The sequence below is a fragment of the Pogona vitticeps genome, chromosome 5 (assembly GCF_051106095.1).
Source record: "Pogona vitticeps strain Pit_001003342236 chromosome 5, PviZW2.1, whole genome shotgun sequence".
NCBI lineage: Eukaryota > Metazoa > Chordata > Lepidosauria > Squamata > Agamidae > Pogona > Pogona vitticeps.
In genome coordinates this window covers 95,110,811-95,127,085 of record NC_135787.1, presented here as the reverse complement: position 1 = coordinate 95,127,085, position 16,275 = coordinate 95,110,811, and the positions used below count along the sequence as shown (strand labels likewise).

General features: G+C 40.6%; 1 protein-coding gene across 1 annotated transcript in view; it reads left to right on the top strand.

Annotated features, from left to right (window-relative positions):
* The first annotated feature begins 3,488 nt into the window (after positions 1-3,488).
* The window catches only part of MSANTD1 (Myb/SANT DNA binding domain containing 1), a 33,510-nt gene continuing 20,723 nt past the window's right edge, over positions 3,489-16,275 (top strand). Inside the window, exons 1-2 of the mRNA XM_020815145.3 lie at positions 3,489-3,700; positions 4,286-4,550. Of these exons, the coding sequence (XP_020670804.1) occupies positions 4,297-4,550 (254 nt within the window). The 5' untranslated portion in view covers positions 3,489-3,700; positions 4,286-4,296. The remainder of the gene's footprint in view (positions 3,701-4,285; positions 4,551-16,275) is intronic.

The following is a 16,275-nucleotide window of genomic DNA, read 5'->3' as shown; positions in this document are numbered from 1 at the left end:
ATTCTAAAGAAAATATAGTTTGAGGAGTTGATTAAAGGTTTTTCAGATGCTAACTGTAGAAAGAAAGGCTTTTTGTAGATATTCTAGTGAGATGCATATAGCTGTAAGCTAGTAAAACTTACTGTACTTACCTTGGATGAACTTAAAACTTTTGCACTGCCAGGTTTAGAGTTTAATTTAGTTGTGTAAAACAGAAACTAAAGAGTACATAGCAGCAAACCTATGTTCTTTGTAATTTGTCTTATCTAAAAATCTATCTGGAGTTTTGATAGCATGTATTGAAATGTATATATGTATTTACTTCAGATATATAATTCATTTAACCTTTCTATATATGTATAAGTTCCAATGACATGCAAAAAAATGGTCTTGAATGTGTAAACTGGGTGATTTGCCGTGTATGGAGGCGTCTCTGAAGCTCTAGTGGCCCGGGCCCCCCAAAGTCTAAATCTGGCTCCGGTGACACCCCTTTCAGTTTGGTGTTCTGTTCAGCTGAGGTTCACTTCCTCCACCTCAGCTCAGCACCTCAGACAACAACTACTATCCAGTTCACCTAAGGTCAGGCCTGATCAATAGGCACCCCCTCCCAATAATTGGCCAATTATCTAGCAGTGTGTAAAAAGCATTTCTTCAGTTTAGTTACTGTTGTCTTTCTTACATATATTACATTTTTTTTCTTTTTCCATTTGTATGTATGCCACCTATTAAATTGCAACATATCAGCTTGGTTGGATTCACTGGCATAAAGTTGACATATAAAAATAGTGAATAAAGTAAATAGTTGTTCTAAATCTTTATTCCAAGCTTGTCTTGCTTTTTTACAAGTCTGGTTTTATCTGTGATTTGTAGACAGAGTTGTCACTGTTAGAAACCAGCTGGCAAATAAACAGAATATATCTTATCACTAGTCTGTGTGTTCTGTGCCACCAAGTCAGAATCAACTTATGGAGACCCTAATAGGGATTTCAAGGTAAGTGCAATATTTAAGGAGTGTTTTTACCAGTTCCACCTCCCCAATCAGTTTCCATGGCTGAGCAGGGGTTTCAACCCTGTTCTCCAGAGTCCTACTCCATCACTCTATCCACTACACCAGTGGTCCCCAACCTTGGGCCTCCAGATGTTCTTAGACTGCAACTCCCAGAAGCCTTCACCACCACCTCTGCTGGCCAAGATTTCTGGGAGTTGAAGTCCAAGAACATCTGGAGGCCCAAGATTGGAGACCACTGCACTACACCACATTTTAAATGCCAGTTTACCCCTTTAATATCTTATTATCATGTCTTATTCCTTTCCCTAGATCAGGGTGTAGAGCATGTGGCATGTGGGCTACAAGGGCCTCAAAACTATTTTTGCAGTTCTTGCTATGTAGCCTGTTTGCCAATACGGAAAACTGGCAGCACTGTTAATGATGTAACTGCTTTTCTCCCCACTCTAAAATCTCAACCCCTCCAGGCAAAACAGTCTTCTGAATTTACTGCTACAGAACCACACCTCCTCCATTGTGTTTTACATCACTATACAGAGTCATGTCACTGAAATATTGAACATCCACCCAAACTTTAGCTGCTATTCTGGTGGCCATGGCAAATTTGGTGGGCTGCCACTGGTTCTGCAGGATCCAAATAAGCCAACTGTGTTTTTCTCTTGAGCCTCCAAAATGCAACAACTATTATCATGTGAAGAAGGGACAAAGAGAACACTAGAAGCTATTTCAGATAGAATTTAGACATGGGAGCAGAGACAGCTGATAATTTTTACCTGGCAGTAACTTAACTAGAAGCAGTGCAGAGGAACGTGATGATCTGAGGTTTAGTTTTGGGAAAGCTGTTTCAAAGTTGTTATCCCCCCCTCTCCTTGCTTCTGAAGTCTGCTGCTTTTCTTAATGTTTTCCTTGCATGTTTTAAATAATTTGATGTATTTAAAATTTACCAGCTGTCCCCTGGTGCTGTCTTTCATCTCAGTCCAAAGGTTTGAATTCAATGCCTGGGAAAGTACAAAATTGCTGAATATTATATTTTTCCATAGGTGTTACTCCATAAGTAACATCCATAGCAAGCATTTCAAAGTGGAAATAATGTATACAAACCTCTCAGTGAGATACAGGGTTTCCAGCCATGTTGCTGTCCATACGAATTTGTCTAAATTTAAAGAATAGGTGGTCATAATAAAGCCTTTCTAAATTTTTATTTTTGTTACAGAAATGTTTTGTTGGAGGGCCACTCTAGAGAAAAAAGTGTAAAGCGGGCAGAGGACTTATTTTCTGAAAACAATTCCTGATCTCCATTCCCAAAGTTTGCTAGCCAGTCACAGTTACAATTATTTATCAATGGTGTGGCCTGAGGCAACACCAAGAAAGTCTGAAACTCGCTCACAAAATGAAAAGAAGAACCTGCTGACAGTTAATCCTCATCCACATCGCCATCTGTCTCCCAGTCACATGATGCCTCTTAACTGAGTCTCTCAGAGATGTCCCCTGCCAGCATACACTCTGCTTAAAGGGGTGATTTTCTACACAGGGCTTCAGTCATTCTTTCAAAAAGCACTTCTTGGTTGAATGCCAGATCTCCTGTAGGAACCTGTGACTCAATAACAGAGTTTCTACTTGTTGTTTTGTTGTTCTAGTTGAATGTCAGTTAATCTCTTTATTTAGCAAAATTTAATTCTGACTATCTTTCATAAAAATGCTGCACTGAGATGAAAAATTCTTTAAAATGGATGGATACCAGCCAGGAAAGAAGGTCTATGTTTATAGCCTTGAAAGAGATATATTGTGATCTCTTCCCCACACACACACCTTTTTTTAAGGTTCTGATATTTTTAACAGTTCTTCAGACTAAGAATGTAATTAGTTCAGAGGATACTTAAGTATAGACTGAGAACATTTCCCAGGGATTAACAATCTGCTGGACATATTAACTCCTGCTCACCATCAATCTCTGGGGGGGGGGGAATCAACGACTACTGCCACTTACACTATTACCGCACGTCAAAAAAAGAAAACACTGCCAGATACCTCTTTCTGTTTAGGATTTCTTGTAAAATCAAAGCAGTAGATACATTTCGAGTATACTAGAATTAATGCTTTGGCCACTATCAGCTTTGAAAGATATATTGCCTGGATCATAATGACAGAATTGAGTCCTGTTTTGCATAACACATGCTATTGGCATGGTGTGTCAGGAAGATTAAACGGTGTTTTGCCATCCTAGCAGTCTGCAGAAACTGGCCTTCTGTGAAGGAAACTGCCATGGAAATAGAGCAATGTATTTACAGTTTTTAATCCTCATGCCATCCCCCTCTTCCCACCCCCTTTAACACAATAAATAATCTTTATGAGTTCATCACAAGGCAGGTTTAAAATGCCTCAGCTGCAGTCCTGAGGAAGCGGCACATAGCCGAATAAGACTCCCAACAGCATCCAAATTGTTCATAGAGCAAATACATATGTGGTAATATGAACCTAACAAAAGGCAAATTCATGCTGACAGCATGGGCAGAGGAGTATGCTTAGCAGCAGAAAGCATCTTGGAGCCCAGTAGGGCCTCTGGCTCTCTCTCTCTCTCACACACATGCACATATATGTAAACACACAGTCATGGACGTATGTTCCTGAAATGTGAAGCCAGCATCGTTTAGTGGCTTAACTGTTTTCTTTTCTACTGCTGGTGTATTTCAGAGGTTAACCATGCTTTCTGCAAAGGTATGTGAAATGTTTTAGAGGCAATTGTTAAAAAGGGGTCTTTTTTGTGTACATGGCCTCAGTCTTTGCCACCTCCTAGCGAGTCTGTCAGGGCACAACTTAAAAGCTTATTCAGACAGCCATGACCCCCTGCCTGCAGCAGATTGCCTAAAAGGTAAGAAAAATATAAAAAAAGAAGTGGAAACTTAAAAGTGGCTTCTCAAAGGCTGCATAGATCTTTTTTGTTGTTGTTTTTGTTAAACCTAAAGTGTTTAAAAGCTTTAATATTGATGGCCTGTCAACTTTGTCCTGATTCTTTTGCTTTCAGTTAAAAGGTTTTTGTTGTTGTAGCTTATGCAGTTGCTCTGTTGCTATGGAAACGTGACATCAAAATGACGTTTCTCTGTTTAAAAGCTTTTAACTAAATTCCTGCCTGTCAGATGTAGGCCCCATTTTGTGCACTCAAGCTTCAAGCTGTTGCAAAGAGGTTTCATGTGTTCTGTTGTCATTCAAATCCTGTAGCTTCATATGCATGCATTGCACTGCAAAATCCTAAACTAAAAACTAAAATCTACATTAAGTGTTCTCTTTTAAAAACCCTTTCAGGTCAGTCAGCAATGGCTGCAGCAGAAATCCCCAGTTATATTGTTTCTGCTCAGACTGAGAAGCACAGAAGGGCTAGGAATTGGACTGATGCAGAAATGAGAGGTTTAATGCTGGTTTGGGAAGAATTTTTTGATGAACTGAAACAAACTAAAAGGAATGCCAAAGTTTATGAGAAAATGGCAAACAAACTCTTTGAAATGACTGGAGAAATTCGCCATGGAGAAGAAATAAAGATAAAAATTACAAACATGACATTCCAATACAGGTAAGCTTCAGTTAATTCCTTTTATTCTGAAAGAGCTTTATTGAAACTGATCAGATTCTTTCCTTTCTGAAAGGATTGTGTAAAGAGAATCCAGAGATGAAAGATTAATGGCTGCTCATGGGGCTCTTAAAAATCATTCCCAGCACTCTCACTAGGTTATCATTCTTCATTTTTCTCCTCCTTGATTTAAAATGTGAGTGTGCTGGTATAACTTTGTGATGATTGTTAATTACTCCTTTTAATGAAACAAGAAGATGCAAAGATAATATTTTTTTTTGTGGATGTTCTTATATTACCTTCCATTTACAACTGAACTCAGTGCAGCACAGATTAATTTCCTCCTAGTTTCCTCAGTGTGAAAACTATATGCATTAAAATAAAGTCATTTTATACAAAATGGCTAAATTTTGTCATTGCAAAGTGAGGGAGCTACACTTCAGAGGACTAAAATAACTGTGTGCCTCATCACTGAGTGACACACATTGCTATAATTGTAACCAGTATTAGCAAATTAACAATTGCAACTCCAGAAAGGAATCTGTGCACACTGTAAAATGCTGTGTTTTCTTTTCTGGTGGAAGCAGCAGACACACTCCAAAATGAGATAATGGGGACAGTAGTTAATATCCATTTGAAAAGGAAAGTTGGCTTAAGAGAATTAAATATTTGCAGTGCCAGGAAAAGAAAAACAGAAAAACATTTGTGTGACATTTGTAGAAAAGCCATTCCTTATGTCTGTGAAATATGAACTATCAAATCTGTTTTACCTGTATGCTCTTTGAAACATGTACTGTAGTATCTAATACAGAGCTAGCTGTTCAAGGTGAGCTAGCATTCATCAGTCTTAAATATGTGGAGCCTCCAATTTTATCACTTTCACTTCTAGAGGTACAGTAATAAGAGAAACTTGCAGCAGGCTTCCATGTTCGTCTGTTTTTGTTCCATTTGCTGTTTAGTATATTATCTCTACACATAATTTAAGTCATAGACTGTTCAGTAAAGTGAAATTTAAGGGAAATCCTGCAAGAACGTTGACATTTTCCTCTCCTAGCATGATCATCGAAGAAGGTAGCTTCTTAAGTTATGGCTTTTTGTATGCTATAGTAGTGAACATCCTCAAAATGACACCTTTGCTTTACCTGTTGCCTTGAGGGAAGACACTAGTACCTTTTACAAATATGCACACTGGAACAGAAAAACAATTCTGTGCTTGAAGTCTGATGATAAGACTTAATTTTTTTTTACTTAAAAGGCCTAGCTTCAGTTCTAAATTGGAATAGCTGTATGAACACAGTGGAGGAAATTTGCACTTCTTATTTCTAACTCAAATGTAGTCTTGCATACTCATCTATACATTTTTAAAATCCAAATCACTACCCACCAAAACAGGAACATAGAATAGCAGGAGATTAAGGCTGCTCCCTGACTTTGAAGTACTGATCCCTGTCTCTACTGGTTGACCCTTGATGAAACTGCTTCAGAATACTGTGGTATACATATATACTGTACTATTCATTCTGCTCATAGCCCTAAATTATGCTAAAAATGTTTAAATATTTTAAGGGTGAATTTTCAGATTTAAATATGCTGCTCTGTCTTCAAATGCTCATCTAGATTTGTTCAGGAAATGCTCTTCTGAGTACCAAACGCATTTCCTGACAGGATAGCTGAGTCAGGGAGTTGGAGCATGGAGCCAATGGCTGGGAGTTGAATCCCCCATCTCTGCCTCTAGGAAGAAGAACTGGCCTATGTCTACTGGATGAAAATATGCATAGAGGTTTTTAAAAATAAAACTAAGAGAACAAGGACAAACTGCACAAAATGCATCACCAGTTGAAGGGACTGGTAAACCATTTCTGAGTACTTTATACCTACAGAATCCTGGCATGGGCACCAAAAATTGGGATTGTCTTGACTACACACAATTCTATTCATTTTACTATTAATTTGAGAAGGAGTTAAATGTTGTCAAGGCTTCTACTTTGATCCAGCACCTACCCCCCCCCATGTAGTACTCTTCACATAGTCTGGACTACAATGCCCAGCATTTTTTCCCATTGATCACGCTGGCTCAGATTGATAGGAGCTGAGGTGGAAAACATTAGTAAATCCTAGGTTGAGGGGAAATGGCATAACAGTTAAAGCTTTATGCAAAACCTTTAATGACCAAAAGTTGGGATTGCATGAAGGAATACAGTACTTTCCTTACTTTTACGTACATCCATCTGTGGCTGAGACTGTTTTACTTCCATTCTAGTTGTTACCAGTTAAAGTTTAGTCAGTGGTTCTTTTTGATTCACATAAATCATACTGACCGCAAAATGGAGTAGATCAGATCAATGGATCTAAAAAGGCCTGTTTGTTGAGAGACACTGATGGGAAATTACACCAGTCTGAGAGATGCCTGTCCTGCCCTTGCCTCCGCCTCAAATCACCTTTCCTCTTTTGGGGAATAAATGTCATTTACGAGCACTATTAAGCATGCATGAAATTGTACAGGAAGTATTGAACAGTATTTCACTTTACATTCAGGGACATGTAAATAACTGAAGAAGCAAGCAGTGATGGAAGAGGACCAGAACAGTGTGTAGAATCATCATGCATCTGTCATTGAATTTTTGAGTTAACTGATTAAGATTTGCATAATTTTTGATAAAATTAATGTGTACTGGATAAAAATCTACATAGGGTTTTTTTTAAAAAAGGAGATATGAACATGATTAGATCCTTCAGTAACCCTAGCTATTTACATTATATGAAATAAAAGTATATCCCTTATAATGGCTCTTTCATTCTCATGTCTCATGGTTAAAACCACTATACCAGAACAAAATCTAATGAGGGAACTGGTAACCTGAATGTTGGGTGGCTGAGCAGGAGGATTTGGTGCTGGTTCCGTTTCATTTGAAAAAAAAAAAGTACTGTGGATTGTTTTATTGTTCAGGATCAACTTCATTCCCTGATTGCAAGGTTCACTGCAACACAGTTCAAGTCCATTGCAAGGTAATTAGTAAAGTACAGTGGTACCTCGACTTAAGAACTTAATCCGTATTGGGACTGTGTTCTTAAGTCAAAACGTTCTTAAGTCAAAGCACCATTTCCCATAGGAATGCACTGAAAACCATTTAATCCGTATCTGCTGTTTTTCGTCCTTAAATCAAGGCACTGTTAAGTCGAAGCATTAGTTCCCATAGGAACTAATGCAAAGCTGGTTAATCCATATCTACCACTAGGGGGGGAATTTTTTTAATTTTTTCTTCTTTTGACCTAAGGTGAACTTAGGTCAAAAAAGGGCAGGAAAGGGTTTTTTTTCATATTTTTTTTAAAAATTGTTCTTAAGTCAAGGCTCTGTTCTCAAGTCGAAGCAACTTTTTGCAAACAAAGCCATTCTTAACTTGAATCGTTCTTATGTAGGGACATCCTCAAGTCGAGGTACCACTGTATTTATCAATATGCTAATTTGATTTTTAAAAAATACTAGTAATTTTCTGAGAATTGTTAAAACCATGAAAACTGTAAATTATGTCATTGTTACATGCCAACAAGTTGCCTCTTACTTTTGAAAATTCTATAAATGAGTGAGCTCCAAAGTACAGTGGTGCCCCGCATAGCGACGTTAATCCATTCTGGATTAATTGTCGCTATGCTGAAGCATCGCTAAACATAACCGAAAAAGCCATAGGAACGCATAAACTTCATTTAATGCGTTCCTATGGCTCCCAAACCCACCATTGAGCGAAGTTCCTCCATAGCGCCGCCATTTTCGCGCCCTTGGTAAGCGAGGGCAGGGCGCAAAAACACTTGCAGTGGCCATTTTAGGCACCCAGCGGCCATTTTGGAACTGCCAATCAGCTGTTTAAAAAAAATCGCAATGCAAAGATCGGTAAGCGAAACGCTTACCTATCATCGCAATGCGATGTTTTACCCATTAAAACTTCGCAATGCGATCGCATTAGCGATCTAAAAATCAGATCGCTATGCGGATTCGTCGTTAAACGGTGCACTCGTTATGTGAGGCACCACTGTATCTTGTCTAAAGATGGGATAATTGGATCCGTCTCTCAGGGGAGGTGAATACGAATATCGCCACTGCAAGTGGCTGGGCTGATAGGACACCCCCCCTCCAGAATCAGGCCATCCACTTAGTACTTGTAGTGTAGTGAGCAGGACCGTCATCATTCATGCTGCACCAACCTGTGGAAGTAGCCCAGCCTGAGCTAATCCTGTCCTTAACTGCCCTCTTTAGCTCCTGTAAACTCAAGGCTGTGGCTTCTTTATGGAGTCAATCCATCTCATATTTGGTCTTTCCCCCCCCCCGCTGCCCTCAACATATCCTAGCATTATTGTCTTTTCCAGTGAATCCTCTCTTCTCAAGATATGTCAAAAGTATGATGGCCTACATTTCACTATTTTTGCCTCCAGAGAAAAGGCTTGATTTACTCTAGGACTCATTTATTCATCCTTCTGATGGTCTGGCATATTTGTAAAGCTCTCCTCCAGCACCAAATCAATTTTTTTCTGTTGGTTTCCTTCACTTTCCAGATTTTGCACCTGTAGATAGTGATCTTGATCTTGGTCTCCAGTGACACACTGTTACACTTGATTATCTTTTTTAAATTCCTTCACTGTAGCACTTTTGAGTCTCAGTCTTCTGATTTCGTGGTTGCATTCTACAGTTGGATTGGTAGTTGAAACAAGGTATACAAAATCTCTAATTTCTTCATTGCCAACATTAAAAGTTGTATAGTTCTTCTTTAGTCAAGATTTTTGTCGTCTTAATGTTCAAGCTGCAGTACTGCTGTAGCACTTTGTTTTTTCACTTTCATCAGAAGTCGTTTCAGATAATTGCTGTTTTCTGTCCCTAAGATGCTGTTATTTGCATATCTTAAATTATGAATGTTTCTTCCCCCAATTTTTACTCTTCCTTCATCTGAATCTAGTCTGTCTTTCTATATACTGTAATATGTTCTGTGTATAGATTGAACAAATAAGAGGGTAAATGTCTGACACCTTTGCCTATAGGAAACCATTTTGTCTGTCCATATTCTGTTCTAATGGTAGTTTCTTGTCCACAGTATAGGTTATGCATCAGGGCAATCAAATGCTGAGGCACACCCCTTTCTTTCAGAACAACCCAAAGTTTCTCATGATCCACACTTTCAAACGTTTCCCTATAGTCAATAAAACATAGATTGATTTTCTGTAATTCTTTAATGCGCTCCAGTAGCCAGGGGATATTTGCAATATGGTCTCAAGTGTCTCTTTCTTTCAGGATTTTGGTTTGAATATCAGGCAATATGGTCTCAAGTGTCTCTTTCTTTCAGGATTTTGGTTTGAATATCAGGCATTCCTCACTCCAGATCAGGTAAAAGTCTTTGTTGCTATGCTTTGAGCATCATTTTGCTTGCATAGGCAGTTACAGCCATGCCCTAAAGTTATTACACTTGTTGGCATTTCCTTTCATGGGGACTGGAATGTATGTTGAATATTACTAGTCTGTGGGCTGTTGTTTTCTGTTCCATATTTGTGAGGATTTTGACAGATTCAGTATCTGTGGCTTGAAATAGTTCTGTCAGTACACCATCTATCTCTAGAGATTTATTTATTCCCTGTGCTTTCAGAGCAGTTTTTATTTCACTTTCTAGAACTGCAGGTTCTTCATCATAGGATTCCTCTTCAAAGGATCTGCCATCCTTTTATCTTCAGTATACCATTTCCAGCTTATCTTTATTTTATCCTGGTTACATAATGTGCTTCCTTGTTGATCATTCAGCAATCCTAATCTGGGCTGAAATTTCCCTTTTATTTCTTGTCAATCTTCTGGGAGAAATACTTTGTTCTGCCTCTTTTGTTGTTCTTTTCAGTTTCTTTGCACCAGCCATATAATAGTTCTCTTTGTCTGCATGACAGTTGCTGAAAAGCTGCATTCGGGATACTGGCTCCGCCTCTGTCACTTTTTATTCTTTCTTCTTGCCTGTCCTTAACAATTTTAAGGGTTTCTTTTGTCATCCATATAGGTTTTTTTCCTTTTTACCACTGGAATAATCTTTCTGCATTCTCTACCGTGTTTAAAAAAAAAAGAGAAAGACTGGGTCTTATATTTATTTTTGCTCTAAAAACGCATTAGGGCTTATTTTCAGGGGATGTTTTAATTTTTTCATGTACAACAATCTACATTTCTTCAAATACAGTCCTGTCATCTTCTGGTTGCTGCACAATGGTGGAGGGTGGGGTTTCACTTAACTGGGGCTTATTTTTGGGGTAGGCTTATATTACGAGCATCCTGAAAAATCATATTAGGGCTTATTTTCAGGTTAGGTCTTATTTTCAGGAAAACAGAGTAATAATATCTCTAGTTTCAATCCACACTTGTTCTAGTTCATGATCATTTGTGCTCAGGTATTACAATCTTTATGTTGACTTTAAATTCATCAGGAATATTGGTTAAATCCTTCTTCGGCTCTACTCTAATGTTTGATGTATCAATGCTCATTATCAGTATCACAATCTGCTCCTGGTCTTGTTTTGGCAGAGAGAATATAGGTTCTCCAAATCCTGTTTCCAATTATATACTCTGTTTGCTTTCTGAATTGCCCATCTGATGATGTCCATGTGAATAGTTGTCTGTCAGGTTACTTGAAGCCTATAATGGAATAAACATATTGTTGGCGTCTCAGAACTCTAGGAGCCATTTTCTGGCTTTGTTTCTAACCCCTAGACGAGAGATGGTCTAGGGGTTAGAAAGAGCCTTTTCTGCTGGTACGCAAGCCATAGGTTACCAGATCGCTACTCCCCCCCCCCCGCACAGCCAAACTTCAGGAGGCGGCTGCAACCGATGCTGGCACTTCAGCAGGCGGATCCGGAACAACAGATGCTGGCAGTGGAGGGGCCTTGAGGAACCTCTATCCCAGGATTCCCCCTTCTGCCGCCATTTCCAGTTCCCGGTCCACTGGTTCCTGGTCCGCACGTCCGGGTCTGCATCCTCCAGGTCCACCGCCACCGCAATAGTGGCAGTGGGACACCATCCACTGTTTTTTTCCCCCCAGTTTGGGCACACAAGCCCAAAAAAGTTCACCACCACTGCCCTAGACCAAATTTTCAAACATTTGGTTGTGCTTTGTTCCCTACTTTTGCATTCCAATAACCTATGATTATAAGCATATCTTGCTTGGGTGTGTGATACCTACATAAAAGCTTTCAACATCGTCTTCTTTCGCATTAGAAGTTGGAGCATAGACTTGAATTATGGTTATGTTGATGTGTTTTCCCAGAAATTTTATTGATATTATTCAGTCACACCTTGCATTATAGCCCCTAACTTCCTGTGCTACATTGTGCCTCAGTATTAGAGGCACTCCATTTCTTCTCAGTTTGTCTTTTCCAGAGTAAAACACTTCGTAGTTGTATGACTGAATATGTCTTGTTCCAGTTCACTTTAGTTTACTGCCAACAAGCACTGCAGTGTTTAAATGTTGTATTTCTTGCTTTAAGGTTTCCAGTTTACCTTGATTCATACTTATCATGTTCCATGTTCCAATTGTATGTACATCAGACTTTTCTTTCACTTCTGTGCATGTCAGCCACTAGGTGTCCTTTTGGCTTTAATCTAATTGCATCATTAACAACAGAGTTATTTGTACTTGTCTTTTGCTTTTCCCCAGTAGCTGATTGAGTGCTTTCCAATGCTGGAGCCTCATCTTCCAGCACTGTCTCTTGTTTCATTTTGGACTGTTTCATCATAGGGTACTCAAGGTAAAAAAAGTTCAGCAGTGGTTTACTATTGCATTCTGCAGACATACTAGCAAAGGTTAGCTTGAGTGAGGTTGCTGTTACCTGTGAAAGATCCTCTGCCATCATCACATTCAGGTACTGCTGCTGCCTGGAAGCTGCCCTCCAGATGTTTTTCCTCCCCCATCACCATTGGAACTATTAATTCTCTTCTGTTGATGCAACCATTGCTCCTGAAGTGGGTGGATGCATGTAAGTCTGGTGCCTCAGCTGATACTGTAACACCCTGTGTTACTCTGCTATGAATCCAAGTTCATAATGGAGTCTATTATTCCTCTTAGCTTCTCTGACATACTCAAATCCCCTCACCGTGTTAAGGTGTGCATCCAGGAAGGAGGTAAACTATATAGTAAAGTGGTAATGTTTCAAAGTAATGTGCTTAGAACAAATTGGGTAATAATTTTAGCTAGGAAACTTCAAGAAAAGGTCAAACCTCCTATTTAGGACCTCATTTGATCTTGGGTTTTTGACCTTCTTGTGTCTGAAGTACTGAAGGTTAGTTATAATCTTTTTAGCATGTATCATAATAGCTTCTAAACTTTTGGAGGAAGCTACGTCATGACCATTTAGACAAAATTGCAAATGTTATTCCTTCCTCCTTTCGCCTTTCCCCCTTCCCCCACCCACCAGCTTTGTTCCCTTTGCATTATTTAACAGTAGGGTACAAATAGACAGGAAAACAGTGAGAGTGTAAAACTTGTTACTAAGTGATTTGGTCAGTCACTGAGTGATTGATTTGTGGGAGGGAGGGAAGTGTTTCATCAAACTACATCTTTGTAAAAGCAAAACAGCTGGTTAGGGGGAGTTAGACTGAAATTAGGGCAAATTTTATGATAGCAGGAAAATAAACAATTGGTTTTAAATACTCTTTTAAAAACCCTTGTTTCCGAAAGAATACAATAAAATCTTCTTCCTTAATTCCATTAAATCTGCAGAGGCTGTGTGTCTATGGAGCAGAATAACAAAAATAAATGTGAAACAACCATTTCTCCATAATGACTAACACATTTGTTTCAGTGTGAACTTTTTGGGATTGAATGGCAATCCATGGAAGTTCACTCTATAATAAGCGTTTTACTCTTTTAAGCAGCGCAACTCTTTACTTTTATTTTAATCATAATCATCTTAGAACTGCAAAATTGAATTAACAAATCTGTAGAACTGGGTTTTCATTTTTAAAAATCACAAGATAATCACTTATTTTCATGGCTTTCCTAGTCTCTGATGTATACTATTGCAAGGAACGCGGCATATATTTCTACTTGAAGATGGATACGAAGTTCTAGTCAGTGAATAAGAAATAGCTGTATGTTTCCTGGCGGGTCTGGGTTGTTAAGTGTATCATTCACCAGAGCATCATTCAGCACCCCCTTCTTTCCGAGTGTATTTCAGGGTGCTGTTGTTAACTGATACATGTCTAAGCCTCTGGGTCCCAAATGGAGACTACCTCCTCTCCTAAACCGCATGGCAACTGGTTGCAAGCATCCTCATAACAGATGATAACAAGTACATTACAGTGTTATCACCTTCTGTACATCTATAGTCACACTTTGAGCTTGTGAGCAAGAGCAGAGTCCAATTTTATGTGGAATAGATAGAAGAGATAAAAAAAGGGTGAAGTTGTGCCTGTTGCCTTAAGGCTGGTTGTTTATCTGAGCTGTTCAGAGGTTCATTTGTGTTAATGGTTCTTAGTTTGACTGCAGCCATGTGCTCTACTTCAAGAACATAGTGCTAGACTAAGAGGAGTGGTACTGCTGAGAGGAAGTGAGCCACTTACTTGGTTGGAATGGAGCTAGCAGCTGCTAAGCCTATAGAATTGATTGAAATTCCATGTATGCAGCTACATCTGTGGTGACTTTTCAGTAAAAAAGATCTTATTCCTCTGTCTCTTCCAAAGGTTCTAAGGCTCTCACAGAATCCCTTCAATGGAAGCCATTGGGACCTGTAGGATGGGGTGAAAGCCTTTAATTTCCAAAAAATGCTGCTGCTGGGATAACTTTACTAGTGGTGGATATTTTAGAAATTAAATACTTATTCCCTGTTCCGTGATCCCAATGGCTTCCAAAAGGGATTCTATGGGAGCTTCAGGACCTTTGGGGCGAGGAATCAGAAATGTATTATTTCCCATTTCTGATGACATAGTCAGCCTTTCACTTATGGAACAAGATTTCAGCTATGGCGTTTTAGAGCTGGAGGGGACCCCAAAGGTCCCTGAGTCCAGCTCCCTGCCTGAAGCAGGAAATCCACAGCTAAAGCAACACTGACAGATGTCCATCCATCCCCAATGAAAAACATCTAATGAAGGAGACTTGACCACCTGCTGAGGCAATCTGTTCCACAGTTGAACAGCTCTTACTGCAGGGGTCTCAAACTCAATTTACCTAAGGGCCGCTGGAGTCAGAGTCTGGTTGACGCTGAGCCGCATCAGATTTTCCAACAAGTGAAGCAAGAGCCCGAAGAAGCTACACAGGAGTTTCCTTAGCCTGGCTGGGGCTCCGAAGAGGAGGAGGAGGAGAGCCGTGTGAGCCCTCGTCGCTGGCCACGACCCCCTCCAGCTCCTTCTTTACTACCACCATGTCATGAGTGCAGCTGAAGACCTGGAACCAGAAGGGTTAACTGAGGCTGAAGAGAATCCTGAGAGATCAGAAACACCTGAACTGCCTCCAGATTCTCCTTCCCCAGCAGACAAGCTTCAGGTCAGGCTTCGGGAAAGACTTAGGACAAAAAGGTCAGAGGATCGCTCAAAGGCTGTCCACAGAAATATCCGTTCAACTAGCCCTGAATATTAACAGGATGGAAAGGTTTCCAGCAGCTCAAGGAGCTGTTTTACTATAAAAGAGCTCCTAGCCAGCCAGAATTTATGTGGAAGCAACGAGTCAAAACCCCTGGCTTGCATCCACGCTTCTTGAACTGTGTTCCTGACTCTGGACTCTGACCCTGGACTACGCTGTGTATTGGACTCTGGACTCTGACCTTGGACTGCATTCTGTGAGTTGGTTTATGGACTTTGGCTTTGCATTCTTGGTATTCCTGACTTTGGACTGGTTTATTGGACTTTGGCTGTTGTAACCCTCAGGAACGTGACAGATTGCTTCCACCCCCACACTTTTCCCAACATGGAGGGAAAAGCAAGCGAAGACTCAGGTCCGCTGAATGCTGTGCTTGCTCAGGTGCAGTTTCTTACCCAGACAGGCGGACAGCTTCAACAGCAACAAATACAATTACCAGGCAATGCTGCTTCTCAGGCTAAGTGTCCTGTGCTTCCTTCCACCACCAGCAGCAGGTCAAAGAAGCGGAAAAGGGAGGGAGCGCTGGCGACTGCCTAGCCGGGGGGGGGGGGAGGAGGAGGGCATGGCATAAATGTTTTTTAATTTTTTTAAAAAAAACCCTTACAGAATTTGCCTTGCTAAAGGAGAAAAGCCCCCACTGGTGCCTGCGGAATTAAACAGAACGGGGAGGGGCCCCCACAGGTGTGTGCACATGCACGCACACAAACACACACACACACACACAGAGGTCTGGCATCCTTCCTCTGAGGGCCCCCCTCAAAAAAGGCACACTCAGCAGTAGCTACCCCCACCACGACAGAGGAGCAAACTTTGCAATGTGCTCCCAGGCAGCCTCCAGAGCCAAGGCAGCTGAAGCAGGACGAAGAGAAGGAGGAGAAGGAGGAAGCACTGCTGGGTGCTGAGGCGACCGCTGACCAGGCTGGTGCTGGGGGTGCCAAGAAAGAAAGAGAGCCAGAGAGCTGCTTCCCTGAAAGAGGCGGTGGCGGCAGCAGCTGCTGTTGGTGGCTTGGAGGCGCTCTTCGAGGATGGGCCGGGAGTGAGCTCTGCTCTCAGGCATCGCTCTGTGGCGGCTCAGGCACTCAGGGAAAAAGGCCAGCAGCCTGCTTCGCTTGCCAGCTCTCCCCCAAGGCAGCGCCTCTTCCACCCTC